General features: G+C 47.3%; 1 protein-coding gene across 1 annotated transcript; it reads right to left on the minus strand.

The window, feature by feature from the left end:
* Nucleotides 1-5,985: 5,985 nt before the first annotated feature.
* Nucleotides 5,986-24,869, minus strand: LOC128408806 (uncharacterized). Its single transcript, XM_053378828.1, has 8 exons — nucleotides 24,515-24,869; nucleotides 22,153-22,960; nucleotides 20,104-20,227; nucleotides 18,425-19,267; nucleotides 17,286-17,350; nucleotides 9,899-10,762; nucleotides 8,196-8,328; nucleotides 5,986-7,389 (listed from the first exon to the last, which is right to left on the minus strand). Exons 2-8 carry the CDS (start codon nucleotides 22,888-22,890, stop codon nucleotides 6,422-6,424), a joined length of 3,735 nt encoding a protein of 1,244 aa, XP_053234803.1. The 5' UTR covers nucleotides 22,891-22,960; nucleotides 24,515-24,869; the 3' UTR covers nucleotides 5,986-6,421.
* Nucleotides 24,870-25,413: the final 544 nt, after the last annotated feature.

The following is a 25,413-nucleotide window of genomic DNA, read 5'->3' on the forward strand; positions in this document are numbered from 1 at the left end:
AGATCCTAATCTAATTATTCTATTCTCCCTGCTGAGTCCTACAAGGGGCAAGGCTGAGACTGGTTGCCAGGTGCGTTGGGAGGAATTGGGACGGAGGTTGGTGGGGCAAGACGGTGCAGGATTTTCATAACGACAAGGCCCACGAGGCTTCTCTACATTGCGAGTTCGCCTTTCTGAGAGGCTGAATTCTTAACCTCCCTTTTCTCTTCAGCTGCTCTTCTGCAGTTGAGATCTTCCTGAACTGTAGGCTCCCCCCTTCATGATGCCGTTGCAAACACCAATTCTCCTGACCCCCTAGCACAGGTATGGCGACCCATCTTCGTACCCCCTTCTGAGAACCTCTTGAGGGGGCCATGTTCCAGTGGTGGGTGGGGCCAGGGGCAAAAGGGGTGGAGCAACAAATGCTTTGGGGGGGCAGTATACTTTTGTACAGTAGGCCCGTTTCCAAGCCCCTCTTACCTTCCTCCAGCTTGCAAGAAGCATAACCGGAGTGCAGGAACGCATGCCAGCCCCACAAAACCTCTCCAGGAGAGTACGAAGTGGGGGTCAGTGATGGGGTGGCGTAGGGAGAGGTCTGGGGGGTTTGGAGGGCTGTGTTTGACTTCCAAACCCTCGCCAGCACCTTAGGGATTCCAGATTGCAACACCGAAGAAACAGTTCAGAATTTCTCTGCCTTAAAAATATTATCTCCCTGAGTATGGTAGCCGGGTGGGAACTATCTTGAGCCGTAAAATGTGCCCCCAACCAAGAACGCTCACCCATAGTTTTCAGAGACACGTCTTGATTTCAGACCTTGGCATCAACATGAGGACAGATGGGTCCAGCCTTGTGTTTAACATAATGTGCCTGGTCGCCATAGGTGAGCGTGAGCTCTGTGCAGGCGAGCAAGCAGGTTGGCGGAGGAGGAACGGCACGTCCCTGCCTTCTGTTCGCCTGCTTGGTTTCCATCCTAGTTGCAGAGGGACAAAACACCTTTCTCCACACCAGCATGGAAATGCAGAAGGAGGGGCGGGGGTATGGCATGATCTGCCTCTCCTCCAGCAGCCCTCTTGGTTACAAATCACATTATATTTTTTTGCTAGCCTAAGATGCTCATAGGCGGTTTTTGCATCTTGACTGTGGCGGAAATGGAGAGCAGGCTTGGGGGTTTTGTGTGTGTGTTTTGCTTTTTCCCAGGCTAACGATTGTAGTGGGGCTTAGTCAGATCCTGACATAAGTATTTTAGGTTCACTATTCGATTGTCAAATCATGTTTCTCTTGGCAACTGCAGTAGATGTGCTTTTGAGGGAGCTGTTTCTAATCAAGCTTGAAATTTGCCGAATGACAAAGAATTTGATCTCCGACAACTGGTTTGCCCCAAGTGGGGTTACCTGGACTTGGACCTTTTGAGTTCAGAAGCAGTTCTTCGCAAACCTCATTTTGGAAAAACTTGGCACCCATAAAGTCAACCTGTTCAGACTTTCCGGAGATTTAAATTTTATTAAAAGGCAACTTTTGCTTTTGTTGTTGTTGTTTAAATGCTTTCCTATTGTCGAAACTTTTGATTGTGCTTTTCAAATAGTTTTTAAAAATGTACTTTTTTCTAAAAACAAAAAACCCTGTTTTTTAAAAGGTTTTATTAAGTTTGTAACCTAAACTGCTTTCTGCGTGAGAACTGAGATGTGTATGATATTTTAAATATGGTAAATAAAATACCCTAGGTCTCTAGAAATTTGTGTGATTATGGTGGTGGTGTTTTATATATTAAAGATAATGCTGAATTATCTTGACATAACGTGCAGTTATATGCAGAACAGTCATAGCTTCCTATGTTCCTAATTTCAAGGTGACAAGATTAAGCCTTGTGGCAGGCAAACGTGAAAATTCATTTTCAGCGATTGGGTAACAGCAGCACGTTCAGTGTTATTGGGGTGGCTCATATTTGGGCAGGTGGGGTGAGGTGTGCCCCCTCACTACTGGCTATTTTTGCTTTTTTATAAAAAAAACGGGAACTCTGGTACTTTGAGACTTAGGGTAGTTGAAAAGCAAAAATGGGTAAAACAAGACGATAGAATCATTTCAAGGAGCAGTAAACTTCTATATATATATATTAAATGCAGTGCTCAGAAATGTACTGGGAGCCAATGTAGGTCTATTAGGACCGGTGTTATGTGGTCTCGGCGGCCGCTCCCAGTCACCAGTCTAGCTGCCGCATTCTGGATTAGTTGTCATTTCCAGGTCACCTTCAAAGGTAGCCCCACTTAGAATCATAGAATCATAGAGTTGGAAGAGACCACAAGGGCCATCGAGTCCAACCCCCTGCCAAGCAGGAAACACCATCAGAGCACTCCTGACATATGGTTGTCAAGCCTCTGCTTAAAGACCTCCAAAGAAGGAGACTCCACCACTTAGAGCTCAGGGCCTCTATAGGCAGATCTATCATCCTTATTGGAGAAGAGATGAGATCCCTTCAGATTGGAGGCAGGCAAGATGTCCCCATCTTCCGACTGGTCATCTTGTGTGGATACCAGGAAAGATCAAAGAACAGAAAATTGAACAGTAGGTCTATGAGCACTTAGAATAGGGTTACCAGACGTCCCCAGTTCCCGGGGACAGTCCCCTGGATTTGCAAATCTGTCCCTGGGAAACGTGGCAGCCTCAGCCTCAGCAGCCTGGTAGTGCAGTTGGCTCTGGCTGGCTTCAGGAGCGGCTCGCTGCAGTGGTGCAGGAAATATGGCAGGCGTCACGGAGCGAGCTGCTCCTGAAGCCAGCCAGAGCCAACTGCACGACCAGGCTGGCCCCTCCTGGGCAACGGCTGCCCGCTTGTGACTCCCGAACCTCCCCTGATCTGTCAAAACAAAGGGGGAAGGAGATTGGGGAAAGCTCGGGAGTCACGGGGGGCAGCACGCCGTTGCCCAGTTTTTAAAAAACTGCATTTATGTTTCACAGGGTGCAAAAGAAGGGCTTTGCACCTTTATACAATCTGCATGTGTGCTTGGGCCCAGGGTCTTTCGCCTCACCATCCCCACTACTGACTCAGCTTCAAAAAAAAAGAAAGAAAAAGTATCCCCGGATTCAGTGAAAAAAGTCTGGTAACCATAACTTAGAAACGGACACTGTGATTACTAAGAGCCCCTTGCCAGCATGACCAGTGCTCAGGGATAGTGGACGCAAGAGTCCAGCAACTTCTCCAGGGCCACAACTACCTTGTTTGTAGTCTTGACTGACTGCCAGCAGCTGTCCAGGATTTCAAACCATTTTGTTTCCAAGCCTTCTGCATGACAAGCAGGTGGTCCTCCCCACTGGCTATGCCCTGTCCTCCTTTCTCTCAGATTCCTCCTTCCCACAATGCTCACAGACCCCAGTTTTGGGGGCACAGGCTACTTTCTTTAGCTTATCCTAGCCCCCTGACCGGTTTCATGAGAACCACCACTTCATTTCTCCAACCACCATATAGAGGCCCTCCAAACCCAAGAGCTTTGTGCCTTCTTCAGCTTCTCTCTAATAGGTCTTTCCGTTCTTGCTTTTTAATAATAATAATTTTATTATTTATACCCCGCCCACCTGGCCGGGCCTCCCCAGCCTGTGCCCCCCTGATCTTTCCCTCAAGTCCTCCTTCTGGTTCTTGATTCTCAATCTGTTTCCTAATCTGGAACCTCCCCTCTGCTAAACAGCCTGTGCTCCCTTGCTCCTTAATTTTTTTACACAGTGAGAACCGTTCCCCCTCTTTCAGCGCTCGTGTGAGATTCTTTTTTTAAAAAATCCCAGCCAAACTGATAGCTTATCCTTCCCTCACAGGGTCTGGACAGACAGCAAGTCTTGAGACAACTTCATTCCCTTACTAGTCAGAACTCGGAATGCTCATGAAGCAGCTCAGCCAATCAGTGCCAGAGGCTGCCCTGATGTAAGAGCAATGCAGTATGAACAGCCCTATTATTCTGGCCCCTCCGCAGAGTCTCTTTTTGTATTGTGAAGAGGATGTTTTCCCGATCGAATGGGAATGAGCAACTTGGCTGCAAAGCAGGTGCCTCATGGCCGAGTGTGAGTGGACATGCTTGTGCTCTTGGAATAATAAATAATAATAATAATAATAATAATAATAATAATAATAATAATAATATATTATTTATACCCCGCCCATCTGGCTGGGCTTCCCCAGCCACTCTGGGTGGCTTCCAATAAATAAATAAATTAAAATACGATCTGAATACAGTGGGATTTGAAAAGCAAAGAAAGCTACTTTGTTCAACAAATGGTTTCCTTTTGAGAATTAACACTGCTTTGTATACAGCTGCAATTTAATTTCTAAGCTGTGCCTCTATTGCTCTTTACAACTGGAAACCTAATAAAAATATAAGAAGGAAAGAACAGTACATGCATTTGGAAACAAGAACTAACACAAAATGCTAATGGCAAAGTCACACAACCTCACCTTCATCCTATGCACGGTCTAATCGTGTGCATGTTTACTCTGAAGGAGGACACTCAAATATGTCCAATGGGGTTTTGGAAGAGAGAAGAAATTAGTTCAAACCACACTTCTTAAGTGATCTGACCTAATTCATCACTCCGGGACTTAAATGCATACCAGAGCACAGCTATGGATGCCTCTGATTTTTAAAAATGAAGTTTTTGTTTGTTTGTTTGTTTGTTCGTTTTGAAGGGTACAAAATGCATATTTTAGGGGGGACGGGTATTGGAGAGCATACCAGGGAAAAGTGAGATTTTTAGAGGGAGTCAGTGCCTAAAATGCAGACAGTTTAAAATGTGAATTTTTCCATGCTTAAAAAAAGAAGAAGAAGAAGAAGAAGAAGAAGAGTTTGGATTTGATATCCCGCCTTTCACTCCCTTTAAGGAGTCTCAAAGCGGCTAACATTCTCCTTTCCCTTCCTCCCCCACAACAAACACTCTGTGAGGTGAGTGGGGCTGAGAGACTTCAGAGAAGTGTGACTGGCCCAAGGTCACCCAGCAGCTGCATGTGGACGAGCGGGGAAGCAAACCCGGTTCCCCAGATTACGAGACTACCGCTCTTAACCACTACACCACACTGGCTCCACAAAATCCACAAAAGACAAGAGCTATTAATGAGCGTGTTCAAAACTTGACATTGATCCATCCATCCATTAATCTCCAGTAAATGTGGATAAGATGCCCACGTTGAAGGCCCTTTGAAATCCATTGGCTTACAGAGACACACACACACACACAAACACACAAAACACTTGCATTGGATGGGGTATTGTTGGGGCGTGTGTGTGCATAACACAAAGTCTCTTGCTACCACATGCAAGAGGGAAAAGAGAGAACAGGACCGCCCTCAATTAATGGGGGGGGGGGGAGGCACCTACATCAGCCGTTCACAGTGCTTGCTCACAGAGAGAAACTCTGCCCCTCTCCTCTGTTCAGAGCAGGAAGGAGGGCAGGTGTTTGTCCTGGTATCCAATGAAATGTGGACATGTTCAAAGTGGGCATGTTCAATGTAGGCGAGGCTGAGCCAGTACAAACAGCAACTGAGCAGGAAGAACAAATAGTGTCTCCTACATTGCAGATTTTTGAGGGGATATTTGGTGAGACCCTTCACAGGCGCCATAAAGTTGAAAGGTAAAGGATCCCTGGACGGTTAAGTCCAGTCAAAGGCGACTGTGGGGTTGCGGTGCTCAACTTGCTTTCAGGCTGAAGGAGCCGGTGTTTGTCCACAGACAAACTTTAAGCAGGACTAAACCACTTCTGGTGCAACGGGACACCATGACGGAAACCAGAGTGCACGGAAACGCTGTTTACCTTCCCGCTACAGCAGTATCTATTTATCTACTTGCACTGGCGTGCTTTCGAACAGCTGATTGGCAGGAGCTGGGACAGAGCAACGGGAGCTCACTCCGTTGCAGGGATTCGAACTGCCAACCTTCTGATCGGCAAGCCCAAGAGGCTCAGTGGTTCTGGTGGACACCTGGGCACCCATGGACACCATGTTGGCAAACCTTGCCCTAGGCAGTCGACATGAATAAATAATAATAATAATAATTTTATTATTTATACCCCACACAACTGGCTGAGTTCCCTAGCCACTCTGGGCAGCTTACAGCATATCTAAAAACATAATAAAACATTGATCCATTAAAAACCTCCCGATACAGGGTTGCCTTCAGATGTCTTCTAAAAGTTGTGTAATTTTTTTATCTCCTTTTTTATCTCTGAAGGGAGGGCGTTCCACAGGGAGGGCGCTGCTACCAAGATGGCCCTCTACACAACTATCCAGGTCATTACAAACTAATTAATGGAAACATGCAGTTAAAAACCATCCAACTAACTGAGTAATTATAAAACCACAAATAAGTCACGAGCATTAAAGAGGGAGTCCTGCAAAGGAGCAACCATGGAAGAGACCCAGCTGTTCAGCTCTCCAAAACCAATGATGGTTGGAGCAGGACCTCATCTGCTACTCTTAAGAGTATGGGGAAGTTAATATGGAGACTTCACCTCCTGTGTGAATTCTCTGATGCCGAATAAGATTTGTGCTCTGGCTGAAGCTCTTTCCACATGCTAAGCATTTATATGGCTTCTGCCCTGTGTGAATCCTTTGATGTTTAACAAGGCCTGATTGGTCGCAAAAGGTCTTGCTGCAGTCCGAGCATTTATATGGTCTCTCTCCCGTGTGGATTCTCTGATGTGACGTGAGGTGCGTACTCTGACTGAAGCTTTTCCCGCACTCCAAGCATTTATATGGCCTCTCCCCTGTGTGAATTGTCTTGTGGTTAATAAGGCCGGACTGATTACAAAACCCCTTCCCACAGTCAGAACACTTGTATGGTTTCTCCCCGGTATGGATTCTCTGATGTGATGTAAGGCTTGTACTATGGCGGAAGCTCTTTTCACACTCAGCACATTTGTACGGTTTCTCGCCTGTGTGAATTCTCTGGTGTTGAATAAGGCTAGTGCTCTGGTTGAAGCTCTTGCTGCAGTGCGAGCAACTATATGGCCTCTCCCCTGTGTGGATTCGTTGATGGGACGTGAGGTGTGTGCTCTGACTGAAGCTCTTTCCACATTCCAAGCATTTATACGGCTTCATCCCCGAGTGCAGCATCTGATATTCCGTGACGCTTCTGTGCTGGCTGAAGCTCTTCCCAAACTTTAAGCTTTTGTTGGTTTTCTCCCCTGTGTGGATTCTCCAATGTGCACTGAGGCACTTGCTCTTCCTCTTCTCTGCTTGTTGTTCTTCTTGAACTACGATTTCATGGAAGTCTCCATCCTGGCAAGGAATAGCTTTATCTCTGCCCTTTTCCACATGGATTCCGTCTGGCCTCTTCGATCCATCTTGATTCCAGAAGTTCTCTTTCAATGCCTCCTGCTGGCCTGCTTCTGAGGAGGTCCTGTGAGGTTCACCTTCATCTTCGCTCTCCCATACACCACCATCTGAAATGAAGAAAGAAACCTGATAAAAGCCATGAACGAATCATTCAAAACCAGGAATCAATCAATCACAGACCTCCTTAATAATACTCATAGAATGGGAACGTTCTTTCATATGTGGTGGACTTGCAAAAAGTTAAAAGAGTATTGAGAAATGATACATAATGAATTGAAAAAAAATGTTTAAAAGTACTTCCCACCCCCTCCCAAAACCAGAGTCCTTTCTGCTGGGAATAATTCAGACTGAAATTCCTAGGTGTAAAAAAAGGTTATTTCTGTATGCCTCTACTGCAGCCCGTGTTTAGTTAGCCCCAAAATGGAAAAAAGTGAGGTCCCATAAAGAAGAATGGCAACTTAAAGTGATGGGATATGCGCAGCTTGAGGACTGAACATATAGAATAAGAGAACAAGAAGAACATACGTTTGTTGAAAATATGGGAAATAAAAGCTGAAAACGTTGGCAGCATTAAGATAAATTCAACAGTGTAAACAAGTTTTGATGGAGGCAGTAATGGAATACTGAATGGTGTAGGTTTTTTGTAAAAAAACTTGTTTACACTGTTGAATTTATCTTAATGCTGCCAGCATTTTCAGCTGTACAGAGTTATTTCCCATATATTCAATCAACGTTTTCCAATCTTCTCTAAATGTATGTTCTTCTAGTTCTCTTATCCGGCCCGCAGGCCTTAGTTTGGGGACCCCTGCCATAGGCTCTGGAGATAGAAAAATGGAGAGTAGCTTTTGGAGGTCAGCCCAGCAGGAAATGTCAAACTATCCAAGACACACATGGAAAACCCTCCTCTCCTTACCCAGCAGGTCCTCCTCGTCCTCTTCCTGCTTGGCTGCTGCATGCAGCTGCTTCTCCCCAGCCTCAGGTGGTGCCTGGCCAGACATGGAGGAACCTGCAACCACCGCCTCCTCCTTCTCCTCCTCAAAGACCACCTGCAACAAGCAGAGCATCTCTCTTGCATTAGTATACCTGAAGGAGCGTCTCCACCCCCATCGTTCAGCCTGGACACTGAGGTCCAGCTCCAAGGGCCTTCTGGCGTTTCCCTCACTGCGAGAAGCCAAGTTACAGGGAACCAGGCAGAGGGCCTTCTTGGTAGTGGCACCCGCCCTGTGGAACACCCATCAGGTATACAGGACCTGAAGGAGCGTCTCCACCCCATTGTTCTGCCCGGAAACTGAGGTCCAGCGCCAAGGGCCTTCTGGCGGTTCCCTCCCTGCAAGAAGTGAGGTTACAGGGAACCAGGCAGAGGGCCTTCTTGGTAGTGGCACCCGCCCTGTGGAATGCCCTCCCACCGACGTCAAAGAGAAAAACAACTACCAGACTTTTAGAAGACATCTGAAGGCAGCCCTGTTTAGGGAAGCTTTTAATGTTTAATAGATTATTGAATTTTAATATTTTGTTGGAAGCCACCCAGAGTGGCTGGGGAAACCCAGTCAGATGGGCGGGGTATAAATAATAAATTATTATTGTTATTATTATTATTAGGGAAAGTATAAGAAGCAAAGGTTTGCTTGCATCCTCCACCCTGCCCTTAGCAACCTCATTGCCAAGCAGAGGGCACGTTTAGGCGCAAGACGGACCAGGCAACAAAATGTCGCCGCTCAGGAGCGCTCCTGTTCAGGATGCCAGTCAGACCCTTTCCAGCCATACCGTTCCATCCCGTCCCCAGGTTCCCTGCCCTACTGCCAGTCAGCATTCTGCGCCACCGAGCACGCTCAGTCTTCTTGGGACTGGTTTCCCCCACTTCTGTGCTACTGTAAAACTACAGGTTCCTCTGCGGCCCATCGTAGAATCATTGAATGTTAGAGCTGGAAGGGACACCAAGGGCCATCTAGTCCAATACAGGAATCCTGCCCGCAGCCATCCTTGGGTGGGCTCGAACCATCAACCTTCTGTTCAATAGTCAGATACACTGACCAAACCTTATGAGGAACGGTTGAAGGAGAAGGGTATGCTTAGCCTGGAAAAGAGGAGGCCGAGAGGAGAGATAATAATAATAATAGTAATATTTTTTTTAATTTATACCCTGCCCTCCGTAGCCAAGACCGGGCTCAGGGCAGCTAACACCAGATATAAAAACAATTGATTGAAATACAGCTTAAAAAACAAGATTAAAATACAACATTAAAACATTAAAATGCAGCCTCATTTCATCAAAAACCCTTCCAACTCTACAATTCTATATGATTTCCTGATACCTTCCTTCTTCTGTGTGGATGGTAACTACGTAAGATTTTTCCTGAGTAAGGGCTGGCAGTCGGGTTGGCTGCTAGCGTGTAGGACTGTAAGGGGATTCCTTCTGTGGCCAGCTTTGTTGCTGAGTCGCAGAACCCAGCCATGCAACTCGGAATTGGACACCATGAAGCCCTAAGGAGAGCCTGGATCAGGCCAAAGACCTGCCTAGTCGAACATCCTGTTCTCACAGTGGCCCAATGGGAAGCCCACAAGCCAGACTAGGCCCAGCCACCGATACTGACACTAACCACAGCCAAGTGGTCCCACCTGGCCTTCCAGATTGACCCGAGTCTCCTGCTGCCTGAACAGGAAACCTTCTGCCAGGGCCACCGCCTGGGAACAGGTCTCCGGGCCGCGATCCCTGACCCAGCTCTGGATCTCCGCTGGCAGGATGGCCAGGAACTGCTCCAGGACCAGCAGCTCCAGAATCTGCTCCTTGGTGTGCCTCTCCACTTTCAGCCACCCCTGGCAGAGCTCCTGGAGGTGGCTGTAGGCGCCGCTGGGCCCCTCGGCCTCCTGGTAGCAGAAGTGCCGGAAGTGTTGGCGCAGCTTCTCCCTCCTCAAGGCGTCCCCTCTCAAGATGGCTGCCTTCACTTTCCCATAATCCTCTCTGTCTCTGGCATCCAGCCTCTCAAAGGCCCACTTGGCTTCTCCCCTGAGGGCCGGCAGGAGTCGGGCCGCCCACTCCACCTTGGGCCACCGGCAGGCTTGGGCCACTTGCTCGAAGGAAGCCAGAAAGCCCTTGGCGTCGTCCCAGGGGGTGGGCTCCTCCGGCAACTGGGGGGCTCCCCGTTCCGAGTGAGGGGACTCCACTGTCCTCAAAAACTCCTGCCACTGGGCTTCCCAGCAATGGGCCAAGCCTTCTTCTGATTCCTCCTTCACGCAATGTGTGGTCCCCCTTTCAAGATACCCCTCAGCGTTCCCCAAATGCCTTGCTCTGGGGAGTTCACTCTGCGCCTCCAAATCCATCCTGGGTTTGCGGCAACCAGCATTCAAGAGGGCATGAGCGGCTTTCCCTGTTCCTTCCGGCTCCTCTCTTTCTCCCCTGGCTGCAGGATATTCCTCCTCCATCTTCATCCTTGGGCAAAGGTGCGCTGTGGAAAATCCCAGAAGAAACCAGTGAGCAAGGGCCTGAAAAGCAGAGAGAAAGAAATTGACAGAGGTGAGCGGTCAGCCTCTCGTAGGGCTGGAATAAATGAACTCTCCCTATTTTTCTTTTCTTTCTTTTCTGAGAAATCTGACTATATGGGAAGATTGTGGTCAGCTGCAGGAGAGAATGGGGCTCGTGTACCTTTGTGTAGAAGCTACAAGCTGCCATGCCTCCTCACTGTTAGTGCATTAATACTGCCTGGAAGTGGATGGGAAATGCCAGAAAGAAAGGAAGAAAGAGAGAGAGAGAGAGAGAGAGAGAGAGAGAGAGAGAGAGAGAGAGGCTGGCCGAGGAAAGGCTGTGATTCAGTGATAGAGATCTGCATTGCACTCAGAAGGTCCCTATGGCAGTGATTCTCAAACTTTTTTCCTCTGGGACACACTTTGAGAATAAAAATTTGCTCACGCTGCACCAGGATTTTATTTTTTTTATTAATGGAACAAAAAGAAACAACTCCTAGCAGTGCTTGATTTCAAACATGTAACACAACTACTTTATAACATGATCATGGGACGTACGGAAAGTATAAAACAATGCAGCGACGTAAGAACATCAGTCATTCCCAAAATATAATTCTAAACCAGCCTCTGACATACGCACCTTAAGTACGTATACAAAATCAAAAGTTAAAAGCTTCCCTTATACAGGACTGTCTTTCCTATATAGCGTAGCCCATGGGTAGGCAGGGATGCGGGTGGCGCTGTGGGTTAAACCACAGAGCCTAGGACTTGCTGATCAGAAGGTTGGCGGTTCGAATACCCGCGACAGGGTCAGCTCCCATTGCTCGGTCCCTGCTCCTACCAACCTAGCAGTTCGAAAGCACCTCAAAGTGCAAGTAGATAAATAGGTACCGCTCCGGCGGGAAGGTAAACGGCGTTTCCGTATGCTGCTCCAGTTCGCCAGAAGCGGCTTAGTCATGCTGGCCACATGACCCGGAAGCTGTATGCCGGCTCCCTCGGCCAATAAAGCGAGATGAGCGCCGCAACCCCAGAGTCGGCCACGGCCATGGTCACGGGTCCCTTTACCTTAACCTTTATGGGTAGGCAAACTAAGGCCCGGGGGCTGGATCTGGCCCAATTGCCTTCTCAATCCGGCCTACGGATGGTCTGGGAATCTACGTGTTTTTACATGAGTAGAATGTGCCCTTTTATTTAAAATGCATCTCTGGGTTATTTGTGGGCATAGGAATTCATTCATCCCCCCCCCAATATAGTCCGGTCCCCCACAAGGTCTGAGGGACAGTGGACCGGCCCCCTGCTGAAAAAGTTTGCTGACCCCTGGCGGCGTAACCTCCCAACATTTCTCCAATGAAAATAAAAAGCGGGACATTGTGGGATCAAATCAGAAACTGGGACAGTTTATCTAAATCCGGGACTGTCCCTGGAAAATAGGGACACTTGGAGGGTCTGATAGAGGCAGCAGCTTCCTATGGCTGAACTGGGGTGGGGTGGGGGTGGGGCACTGCCTCCCCTTATCACCAATTGAACCAGCCCCAATCCTGCATTTGTGCAAAGCTCTTGCTGGATCTGGAAGGGGCTGAGTCTTATCAACGACTTGGATGATGGACTCAAGGGCATCCTGATCAAATTTGCAGATGACACCAAACTGGGAGGGGTGGCTAACACCCCAGAGGACAGGATCACCCTTCAAAACGACCTGGACAGATTAGAGAACTGGGCCAAAACAAACAAGATGAATTTTAACAGGGAGAAATGTAAAGTATTGCACTTGGGCAAAAAAAATGAGAGGCACAAATACAAGATGGGTGACACCTGGCTTGAGAGCAGTACATGTGAAAAGGATCTAGGAGTCTTGGTTGACCACAAACTTGACATGAGCCAACAGTGTGACGCGGCAGCTAAAAAAGCCAATGCAATTCTGGGCTGCATCAATAGGAGTATAGCATCTAGATCAAGGGAAGTAATAGTGCCACTGTATTCTGCTCTGGTCAGACCTCACCTGGAGTACTGTGTCCAGTTCTGGGCACCACAGTTCAAGAAGGACACTGACAAACTGGAACGTGTCCAGAGGAGGGCAACCAAAATGGTCAAAGGCCTGGAAACGATGCCTTATGAGGAACGGCTAAGGGAGCTGGGCATGTTTAGCCTGGAGAAGAGGAGGTTAAGGGGTGATATGATAGCCATGTTCAAATATATAAAAGGACGTCATATAGAGGAGGGAGAAAGGTTGTTTTCTGCTGCTCCAGAGAAGCGGACACGGAGCAATGGATCCAAACTGCAGGAAAGAAGATTCCACCTGAACATTAGGAAGAACTTCCTGACAGTAAGAGCTGTTTGACAGTGGAATTTGCTGCCAAGGAGTGTGGTGGAGTCTCCTTCTTTGGAGGTCTTTAAGCAAAGGCTTGAGAACCATATGTCAGGAGTGCTCTGATGGTGTTTCCTGCTTGGCAGGGGGTTGGACTCGATGGCCCTTGTGGTCTCTTCCAACTCTATGATTCTATGAGTGGGAAGAAGAAGAAGAAGAAGAAGAAGAAGAAGAAGAAGAAGGAGGAGGAGGAGGAGGAGGAGGAGGAGGAGGAGGAGAATGAGGATAATGATGATGATGATGACGACAACAACAACAGCAACAGCAACAACTTATTATTTATACCCCGCCCATCTGGCTGGGTTTCCCCAGCCACTCTGGGCGGCTTCCAACAGAATAATCCTGTGTGTGGTGGTGGGGATCTGAAGGGTCTTCTCTCTTCCCCCTCCCTCATTTTATACCCCTCCTGCTACTTTGCCCCCCTTCCCTTCCAGATGACCCCCAATTCTCCCTTCCCAGTCCTTTGCCTGCCCCCGCCAGCTCCCTTTAGCTATTCACCTCCTTTCTGGGCCTTTCTGCTGCTTCTGCCTCTTTCTCCAGTCTTCCTGCAGATGCAAAGCAATGCAATGCAGCCCACTCCCCCTTTCCCCCACTCCATACAGGAAAAAGGGCAATTTGCTAATCCCTTTCCATCCCTCTCTCCTGTCCTCTCTAGGAAGCAGGAGGGAAAACTCCTTCGGCTTAACCCTTTCGGGTCATCACGGTCTTAAAAAACAACAACCACAAAGCAAAGCTAGGACGTCTCCGATTTGGATTATTAAAAATGTCAAAAGTCCCTGGTGTGAATAAAAAAACTCTGGTGCTTTTAGGGACATGAGGGAGAGTGCACCTGGTTGTTTATAGAATCATAGATTTATAGATTTGTAGAACTGGAAAGAATTGCTGTTAGCTGCTCTGAGGGCAGGATATACAATTTATTATTATTATTATTATTATTATTATTATTATTATTATTATTATTATTATACCTAAGGGCCATCTTTCCGCAGGACCTGCAAGACAGAGCTGTTCCACCTGCCCTTTAGTTGGGTCTCACTCTGACCCTTATGTTTCCTTCCCCTTATGGTTTTGATCTATGGGCTACTTTTAAAATGAGGCTGCATTTTAAATTGCATTTTAACCTGTATTTTAAATTGGTGTTTTTTTTCCTATTGGCTCTGGCCGGGGTGTAAATGAAATTATTATAATTATTACTATTATTATTACTATTATCTAGTCCAACCCACTGCAATGCAGGAATGCTTCTTAACGTGTGAGGTGCCTGTCTTTAGGAACCCACCTCATCTTCATGATTGTAAAATTCCTTAACATCGTTTTTTCATTTTTTAAATACTTTGCTTTAATGTTGTGAGTTGCCCTGGGGCCTGTAGGTAATTAACAAACAAGCAAGCAAAGAAACAAGCAAGCAAATAACATATAGTACATAAATTCGATTAAAAAAAATTTAAAATAGTTTTACTTGTTTTCAGTGTTTTTTATTTTTAAAAACAAAAACAAAAAATGGTGTTATTTAACTTTTTAAATACTGGTATATATTGTGTGGTGTTAGTTATGTTCTGCCTGCACTGGAGCAACACCTCCACTGAAAGAAAGAACAAGAAAACTGGGATTTTTCACGTTTTGGAAAGTGATGGGGGTAAATGTGGGGCAATGTGAGGCGGTCCCATAAATACGAGGGCCCTAAGCCACAAAGGGCTTTAAAGATAATGCAGAATTAGCTAATCCAAGGGCTCTAATTGGAGTAGGCTTTCTCCCTTTTATATCATCGTTGTTGGCATCCGTCCGTCTCAATAGACAATGGAGTGTGCCTCCAAGGGTGAAGTCAAACCACTGTGTTAGCAGCACAGAAGTGACCTCCATCGGGCACAAGCCTGGGCAGTGTGTCTGGAGGTCCTGCGCTGCCCAGATGTCCAGACCTCCCTCTTGGCCTCGTTGATGTGGTCTAAAGGAAAGCAGAGCAAGATGTTTGGCGCCTGTGTAGGGTTTACTCCTTAGCCTTTTCTTCTCCTGAAGATAACCCACAAGGCAGCAGAGAATTAGGAGCAGAGTTTTTCTTCTCCTAGATGGACTATTTTCCCAGATGGATGAGGCCCAGATGAATACAGTGGTACCTCGGGTTAAGAACTTAATTTGTTCTGGAGGTCCGTTCTTAACCTGAAGCTGTTCTTAACCTGAAGCTGTTCTTAACCTGAAGCACCACTTTAGCTAATGGGGCTTCCCGCTGCCGCACAATTTCTGTTCTCATCCTGAAGCAAGGTTCTTAACCCGAGGTACTATTTCTGGGTTAGCAGACTCTGTAAACCTGAAGCGTCTGTAACCTGAAGTGTCTGTAACCCAAAGTACCACTGTAATAATTATTCTAGGCTATGTCTCTCAAAAGTATTGTTCCCGCCTTGTTTAATTTATCCTGCCATTTTCCTTCCACACTCATCTCATACTTTGGCGCCATTCCTACTCTGCGGTTAAAGCACTGGGACGCCACTTTTAACAGCCATGGCTTCCCTGCAAAGAATTCTAGGGTCTGTCATCTGCTGAGAGTTGTGCTACGATTCCCAGAGTGGTTTAACAACCAACCCTCTCTTTTCAGGGAACTCTGGGAACTGTAGCTCTGTGAGGGGAACAGGGCTCTCCAAACAGCTCTCAGAACCCGTAACAAACTACAGCTCCCATGATGATTCCTTGGAAGCCATGGTGATGGCAGTGGCACCAGGGCACCTTAATGTATGGTGGGAATGTGGCCTAAGTTGCTCTTCCGAGGTTCCCTGCCCCAGATCTTGAGGCAGAGTTAAGGAATGCAAACCTTTCTGAAGCTGCCCTGAACATGAACAATTTGTGAAAGGGATAGAACCACAAGTTCTTTCGTCAACTGCCATCTGGTGGGAGAGCCGGCAAAATGTGTGGGATTTCAAGGCTGATTGTCTAAAAAAAGCTGAAGAAGTTCCCTAAATATAAAAAGGTCAAGAACTTTGAGTTTCTTTTTCCAAAAAAAAAGAAAAGAAAAGAAAAGAAAAGAAGAAGAAGAAAATCAGGAACTTTTGTGTCTTCTAGAAATATGCCAACCCTTACTTGGATACAATTTTAGTTTCAAACAAACGGAAGAAACAAGAGCACAAAAGCTCATTCAAAACCACCAACTTTTAATTCTCCCCCCTCCCCTCATTAATGTAATGTGGAATTGATAGTCAAATGGGAAAAGCAAGAGGGTCAGTGCCTTGGAATAAGCCATTTGAGGAGAGAGCCTGGGGTGGGAGAGAGCAGGAAGGGGTCATCTTCCTTCTCAGCGGTGGTCTCTGCCGGGGTCGGAGGTGGCTGTAGTCTGTTTCAGGAGACGAAGTCACTTGCCTCTTGAGACCCCCGATTTCAAGGACCACCAACTGGTCAACTGTTGAGGCGAGGGAAAGAGAAATAAATAACCGAGGCGACAGGAAGAGGGTTAAGATAAAGTCCGTTCTGCAAGACTTTAGCAGGTAATGTTCACAACCACACACTATGGTACCACTTTAAACAGTCATGGCTTCCCCCAACGGATTCTGGGAGCTGAGAGGTGCTGAGAGTCGTAAGGAGAGACTTCTACTCCCCTCACAGAGCTACAATTCCCAAAGTGCCCTGCAAAAAGTAACAATACTTATTGGCTTATCTCTCATGACCGTTGTCAGGATGACTAGTTAAATATCATTAAGCCTATTAGGTAGTTTTTTAAAGATCTAAATTATAGCTCCGAATTACTGTCCTGCCTCACATGGATGCTGTCAAGCTGAGAAGCTTGGTATAATAATATAATATAATATAATATAATATAATATAATATAATATAATATAATATAATATAATATAATATAATATGTGTTACATCTTACTGGCCTCTCAGGGTTGTCTGCTATGTAATATTAAGCACATTAAGGAATAAAAAAGGTCCAAATTACATGAATAACAATAATTACTGACCTACCCCTCAAGGTTGTTGTCAGCCTTACCACCTAAGCAACATTAAGTGCTAAAAACAGACTAGGCAAAGGCTAGTGAGCACTGTTCCGTTATTCTTACATGGGCCACTCAAGTTCCCAGCAGTGCCCCTCCTGGTTGTGGTGCTTGGCTACTGGTTCATAGGACCTCACAGAAGGCTTGTTTTTCCTCGATTCCGGGTGTCCCCCTCGTCCGTTAGCAGGAGGGGCCTTGTACCTCCATGTCGTCCTCGTCATCTTCCTCACATCTCTCCAGCTCACGCCTCCGGGCTCGGTAAGAAGCTGAAAGGGGACAGAGGGAAAAGGCCGTTTCACTGCGGACCATGACCTCTTGCGGTCACCTCACTGGGATACACGGGGCTGGGCTCTTCCCACGACCCCCATTATGAAGAGCCAAGCTGGGAACCACGAGAAAACGTTACCACTGGAATGGAGTGCTCTGGTTGTGGTGTTCAGCCAGCCACGCCCTCCTTCAGTACTCCATTCCGCCTCTTTGCCAACGGACACTCAACATTCTGTGCCCACTGGGCATGCTCAGTCACTATTAACATACTGGTGGGATCGATGCTCAACATTACCCAGCAAATGGCCAACTCAGCCTCAGCCCAGTATACCTGAAGGAGCGTCTCCACCCCCATCGTTCTGCCCAGACACTGAGGTCCAGTGCCGAGGGCCTTCTGGTAGTTTCCTCCCTGCGAGAAGTGAGGATACAGGGAACCAGGCAGAGGGCCTTCTTGGTGGTGGTGCCTGCCCTGTGGAATGCCCTCCCATCAGATGTCAAAGAGATAAACAACTACCTGACATTTAGAAGAACTCTGAAGGCAGCCCTGTTCAGGGAAGTTTTTAATGTGTGACATTTTAATGTATTTTTAATCTTTGTTTTCATTTTTAAATATCAAGGAAATAAACAACTCTCTGACTTTTAGAAGACATCCGAAGGCAGCCCTCTTTAGGGAAGTTTTTTATGTTTGATGTTTTAGCGTGCTTTTAATACTCTATTGGAAGCCACCCAGAGTGGCTGGGAAAACCCAGCCAGATGGGCTGGGTATAAATAATAAGTTATTATTATATTATTACTCCCCTCCCCGCTGGTCTCCCAGAACCAGGAAAGGTATGAAGAGGGCGGAGCAGAGACAGACAAGGCAACAAAGTCTCAGATTGCTTGGGAGAGGACAGCAGTAGGAAGGTGGGGACCTTCGGCTCTCACAACTGCCTTATTGGGGCAAGATCTACCGGGATCTGTGTTGCTGTGCTCACTAGGCCTGGCCTCTGGAGCTGATTGTTTCTTTGAATAAAGAGTTAACGTCACTGACGCCTGCTGCTGGCATCCTCCCCTGCCATAAAGCTTCCACTTACCCGGCAGGTGACGGTCTTTGAAGGGGGGGCGTCCTGCCGCGTCCCACACGGCCCGCATCCGGTTGAAATACGGGGGGATGACCGCAGGCTTCTCCCTCCCTTCCGCGGCAGGCCGCCCGGCTGCAAAAAAGTCTGTCTTCAGCTGTTTCCACTTCGATCGGAGCTGGTCGATGTTCCTGACGAAGCCCTGAGCCTGGAGCTGGTCCCTGATCCTCTCCCAGTGTTGGTGCCCCCTCTGGGAGCTGCTGCTCATCAGGAGGGCCAGAGCGGGACTGGCTTTGATGCTGCTCAGCAAGGCCACAACTTCCTTCCCTTCCCACCGCTGGCCACGGATACGGGAGGGAACCATCTTGTGGAGGACGGGGGGTTGGCCGGGCTGGCCGGGGGAGCCCATGTGCTGGGCGCCACAGAAATACAGGCGCTTGTAGGGTTTCTCCCCGGCGTGGGTCCTTTGATGGACGAGGAGCTTTGCGCTGCAGAGGAAGTACTTCCCGCAGACTTGGCATTTTACCGGCTTCACCCCCATCCGAGTTCTCGCCGGGAGGATGGCGTTCCGGCCGTAAGAACCATAGGCAGTCCGTTTCCGGTTGGTGTCGATTCCTACTGGGACTGCAGCCGGGGTTTCCGTGGGGGTCAGGCAACCCAATCCATCGACTTCCTCTGCCATCAGCGTTTCCTGACGGCCCTCTGCTCTTCCCTGACGCCCTGAGGCATTTTCTTGTGCGCAACACTCGGAAAAGCTCTCCTCCGTTTTCCACACCGATGTCCCGTGCGGACACTCAGCCTCAGAGTCTTCCGCCGCGTAGTCTTCCCCGTTGCAGATGGCGACCCAACCTTTGGCTGCTGGAGGAAGGAGGAGAGAATCCTAAATACACCCAGAACTTTGAGAGAAACAAGACTTGGAAACAGAGGGGGAACGTGGTTATGTGATAGAGGGGGAAAAGCATGATCTTTTCAAAGACCTTGGGTGCAACTTTAGGGCAGCCCTGTTTAGGGAAGCTTTTAATGTGTTATGCATTACTGTATTTTAATATTTTGTTGGAAGCCGCCAGAGTAGCTGGGGAAGCCCAGCCAGATGGGTGGGAAATGAATGAATGAATGAATAAATAAATAAATAAATATTATGCAGTACAGTCGTACTTTGGTTGCCGAATGCCTTGGAACTCGTACTTTTTGGCTGCTGAATGATTGGAAACCAGAAGTGAGTGTTCCAGTTTTCAAACGATTTTCAGAAGCCAAATGCCTGGCGCGGTTTCTGATTGGCTGCAGGAGCTTCCTGCAGCTAATCAGAAGCCACACTTTGGTTTCCGAACGTTTTGGAAGTCGAACGGACTTCCGGAATGGATTCTGTTCGACTTCCAAGGTATGACTGTATATTTAAAAAAGGTGATCCCTTTCATTACAGGTCAGTCAGTCTGACTCTCTAGCCACTAATATGCTTACACTGATAATAATTAATAATAATAATAATAATAATAATAATAATAATAATAATAATAATTGTAATAATTTTGGTTTTGGCATCTGGGAATCAATGGAGGAGTGGGCCTTTGGGGCTGAAGTCAAACTGTTGTAAGGTTGCAGTGCCTGCTGGGGCTGAAGAGACGGATACTACAACGAATAAAAACAAAATTAAACAAATAAGAGAAACTCATGCACCAAAGGCTTTCTCCCCATACCCAGCAGGCCAGCTTCTCCGTCGTCATCTTCCTGCTTGGTGTCGATGCAGAGAAGCCTCTGCTTGTTCAGGGACGGACCCCGGCCTTCTTCGGAGGAACTCCCAGCCACCTCTTCAAACGTCACCTGAAAGAGCAGAGAGGAATCCGGTCAAGGCGGAACGGAGATCTGCTCTGAAGAAGATTTTGGTCTGAGCAAGTCCCTCAGTTCTCATCAGCAAATTCATATCCGAGATAAATCCATATAACTTAGGGATGGTGGGGGACCTGCAGTCCTCATCCCGTTGTTCTTGGACTGCAATTCCCATTGTTCCCTGAGCATTGGCCATGGGAGTTAGAGCTCAAAAGTATCTGGAGGGAACTGGAGGTTGGGAGGCAAAAAAGATGGACAGAGATCCTAGCTGTTAAAATTGGAAACCCCTCATAGACCTTTTGTGTGAAAATGAATTAATGACATTTGGATTTGAGGACTGAAGATAATGTTTGTTTATAGAAACTTGTGTTGTTAGGTGTCATATAGGAGTGGATGAAGTGAATATTGCTTATATACAGCAGACAGATGAAGAATTGGAAGTTCATTGGTTTCTGGATAGCTCAGTTGGTTAGAGCAAAGTACTGATAATTCCAAGGTTGCAGATTTGATTCCCCATACGGGCATGTTGTACACTGAAAGAAAATTTTATGAGAATGAGGTACCAGTGGTATTTGACTCCTACTAAGTTAGCAAAAATGTATAGGACAAGTTCAAATATCTGCTGGAAATGTAAAAAAGAAGGTAACTTTTATCATATGTGATGGACGTGTAAAGTAGTAAAAGCATTCTGGGAGATGATATATAATGAAATGAGCAAAATGCTTAAAATAACTTTTGTTAAGGAACCAGAAGCTTTTTTATTAGGAATTACAGGTACCAACATACCAAAGGAGCAGAAAAGCCTCTTTATGTATGGAATAACAGTGGCCGGAATGCTACTAGCCCAGAGACGGAAAGAAGACAAAGTCCCTACAAGAGAGGAATGGCAAACTAAGCTGATGGACTATGCTGAGATGGCAAAACTGGAAAACTCAGAAACCAAGAGGATAAAAACTTTACAAAAGAATGGGAAAAATTCATAAGCTGCTTAGGAGAACATTGTAAGCAGATGGAAACAAGAGCAGGATTCTGAGTCCACTTGTAGTGTAAAAATTACTTTGGATAATATGGTATGATAATATGGTATGATTGGAGTATGGATGAATATGCAGTTGTAGATGTTTAAAATGAGACCCCATGGAGGGGATGGGAGGAAATCCCAAGATTCGGAGAATCTCTTTATATAGATATGTTGTTGTTTTTTCTTTTTGTTTATCTCTATTTTGTATTAGTAAACTGATTTTTAAAAAACGATTCCCCATATGGGAGAGCTGCATATTCCTGCATTCCAGGAGGGCTGGACTCAAGGATTCTTAGGGTCCCTTCCAACTGTACAGTTGATTCTTTGAACTTTATTTTTCTTTCTCACTTTTAATACCTTTTCTGTCTCTTTCTCTTTACCTTTCTCCCTCTTTCCCACCCCCTCTTCTCTCCATGTTTTTATCTTATTTAGATTAACGCTTTAGTTTGGATTTTAAAAATGTATTTCATAATAAGCTTTTATTTCTCTATATAAAGCTAAAGGGTAAAGGGACCCCTGACCATTAGATCCACTCGCGGACGACTCTGGGGTTGCAGCGCTCATCTCGCTTTACTGGCCGAGGGAGCCAGCGTACAGCTTCTGGGTCATGCGGCCAGCATGACGAAGCCGCTTCTGGAGAACCAGAGGAGCGCACAGAAACGGCGTTTACCTTCCCACCAGAGCAGTACCTATTTATCTACTTGCACTCTGACGTGCTTTCGAACTGCTAGGTTGGCAGGAGCTGGGACCAAGCAACGGGAGCTCACCCCGTTGCGGGGATCCGAACCGCCAACCTTCTGATCGGCAAGCCCAAGAGGCTCAGTGGTTTAACCCTAATAAACCCTAGTAAGGTTGATTATTTTAAGAAAAGAAGGAAAAGGTGGCCATATGGCCTCACCTGGCTTTCTTGGCTCTGGGCCACTTCCTGCCTCAACAGGAAGTCCTCAGCCAGGGCCACCGCCTGGGAGCAGGTCTCTGGCCCACACTCCCTCACCCAGCTCTGGATGTGGGCTGGGAGGATGGTCAAGAGCTGCTCCAGGATCAGCAGCTCCAGGATCTGCTCCTTGGAGTGCCTTTCGAATTTCAGCCACTGGCAGCAGAGTTCCTGCAGCCGGACGTAGGCCCCTCTCGGCCCCTCGGCCTCCTGGTAGCAGAAGCGCCGGAAATGCTGGCGGATCTTCTCCCGGCTCATGGCATCCCCTCGCAAGATGGCCGCCTTCACTTTCCCATAATCCTCTCTGTCTCGGGCCTGGAGCCTGCGGAATGCCCGCTCAGCTTCCCCGCTGAGGGCCGGCAGCAGTCGGGCCACCCACTCCTCTCGGGGCCACCGGCAGGCTTGGGCCACCTGCTCGAAGGAGGCCAAGAAGGCCTTGCCGTCGTCCCATGGCGAAGACTTCTCTGGAAAGCCTGGGACGCCCCAGTCCGGATGAGGTGACTCCACCGTCTTCAGGAACTCCTGCCACTGGACTTCCCAGAGCTCAAGGGAGCTCTCGCTTGGTTCTTGTTTGATCTGATCCCCTGGCATCCGTCTCAGGAATTCTCGGATGTTCCCAGCTTGGAGGACGTGAGGGGCTTTCGCTGCTCCTGCCGCCTCTCCCGATGTTGGTCCTGTGGGGGTCTGATCCCCCCTTTTCATATTTGAGAAGGTTCACGGAAGAGGGAACAAAAACTGAGCGGAAAATTCCAGAATAAATTCCGGTGATCGGCTGAGGAAAAAGAGGGGGAAAGGTCATGAGAGAGAATGAGCACAAATAAAGAACTGACAACAAACTTGGAGGGGTAGCTAATGCCGCAGAAGACAGAATCAGAATTCACAATGAGATTAACATATTGGAGAACAGGGCCTGAGCTAAGAAAATGAATTTCAATAGAGACAAATGTAAGGTTGTCCACTTAGGCAGGAAGAACTAGATGCACAAATACAGTCATACCTCATGTTACATTTGCTTCAGATTGAGCGTTTTCAGGTTGCGTTCTGCGGTGACCCGGAAGTGCATGTGCAGACGCGCAAAATGATGTCACACGCATGCGCAGAAGTGGCGAATAGCGACCCGCACACGCACAGACGCGGGTTGCCTTCTGCTCATGTTGTGAACGGGCCTCCGGAACGGATCCCGTTCGCAACCAGAGGTACCACTGCATAGGATGAGGAAACACCTGGCTTACTAGCAGTACATGTGAAAAGGATCTAGGGGTCTTCATGGACCAAAGCTTAACAAGTGATGCAGCAGCAAAAAAAATGCCCATGTTATTCTAAGCTGCATTAACAAAAGTCTAGTGTCCAGATCAAGGGAAGTCTTAGTCTCACTCTATTCCATAGCTGTCAACTTTTCCCTTTTCTTGCGAGGAATCCTATTTGGAATAAGGGAATTTCCCTTCAAAAAAGGGAAACGTTGACAGCTATGCTCTATTCTGCCTTGGTCAGACCACACCTGGAATACTGTGTCCAGTTCTGGGCACCACAATTTAAGGAGGATATTGACAAGCTGGAACATGTGCAGAGGAGGGTGACCAAGATGATCAAGGCTCTGGAAACTAAACCTTATGAGGAACGGTTGAAGGAGCTGGGTATGTTTAGCCTGGAAAAGAGGAGACTGAGAGGAGATAGGAGAGCCATCATCAAATATCTCAAGGGCTGTCCCATGGAAGAGGGAGCATGCTTGTTTTCTTCTGCTGTGGAGGGTAGGACCCGAACCAATGGCTTCAAGTCGCAAGAAAGGAGATTCCGACTAAACATCAGGAAAAACTTTCTGATTCTAACAGTTGTTTGACAGTGGAACAGACTCCAAAGGGAGGTTGTGGACTCTCCTTCCTTGGGTAGAATTTAAGCCGAGGTTGGAGGGCCATCTGTCATGGATGCTTATGCTGAGATTCCTGCATCCCAGGGGGTTGGACTAGATGACCCTGGGGTCCCTTCCAGCTGTACAGTTCTATGATTCTATGTCCTGTATCAGGCAGCTTCTCTTGGAGAGAGACCACCACCTTCCATCACCCCCCAGGGATTTTGCTGTGCGCGTTTCTATATCAGAAGAAGGCATCTCCAGATCGGCAACTTTAGCAGGGATTTACGCTTTACACACGCAGGAAAAGAGGGAACGAAATTAACGTTTGCAAAAGGTCTTCCCTCCCCAAAGCAGAGCAGAGCGCGACCCTCCTGAGGTCACCAGGCAGCTTTTGCAACCGGAGAGACAGAGGAAAGTGGTGATGGGAGATCTTATTAAACCTCCATCTTGCAAATCCCTCCACCCACCGCCCAATACCTTTTCCAGGCTGGATCCTGCTCTCCTCTCTTGTTTTCTGCAGCAAAAGGAAATTCAAAAAGCCATCTCAGGACCATCCCAGGCAGCTGGGAGGACTCGCCTTCCTCATTGCCTCTCTAGGAAGCCAGTAGCTCTTCGCTTTTAACCCTTTGGGGTTGACTTTCCCCGCCACCAACCGGGAAAGTGAGAGGTGTAACCTGCCTGGTTTGGGTTCGAGAGGGAGAGAAGGGATTTAAACAACGAAAGCCGGAGGCGGAGGAGGGCAGATTTTCATTCATTCCTTCTTAGCACGGCAGCGGCTCATTAACTCATTAGCTGCCACCAGCCTGGCAACCTTTGTTCCTAACGGTACACGATTGGCAGAGATTCAACCGGTGAAGCTTCTCCACGTCCTCTTGAATCGAGGCTTCCAAAGGCAGAGGAACCTGCCTGCCGCGTGTGCCTTTTTCTTGTTTAATGGGATCGTCTAATTACTTATTTCAGTTACGGCTGCTTATATTTTAATGAAATTGATGTATTGTGGGTTTTGAGTATGCATGCTACGCTTTAGCAAGATTGCTTTCTTGTGTTGTTATAAATGTGGACGCTTACATGCTAAGGTTTATAGGGGGTTGCTTTATTGTATATTTAAATTATTGTGGATCTTTATAGCTGGATGATTAACTGGGATTGTTTCATTCCGTGTTCTAATTAGGGATGCTTGTGGTTTAATGTTGCATAAATGTCTATATGCTTCTGGTTTTATGATGCATAAATGTTTATAGCTGTAAAAAGCATGGAAGCCTACTTTGGCATTATATATTGATTGGCATCTGCCAGTCTTGGAAAACAATGGAGAAGTGCATCTTTGAGGGTGAAGTCAAACTGTTGGAAGCTCGCAGCGCCTGCCGCGGCTGCAG

This window comes from Podarcis raffonei, chromosome 2 (genome assembly GCF_027172205.1).
Source record: "Podarcis raffonei isolate rPodRaf1 chromosome 2, rPodRaf1.pri, whole genome shotgun sequence".
NCBI lineage: Eukaryota > Metazoa > Chordata > Lepidosauria > Squamata > Lacertidae > Podarcis > Podarcis raffonei.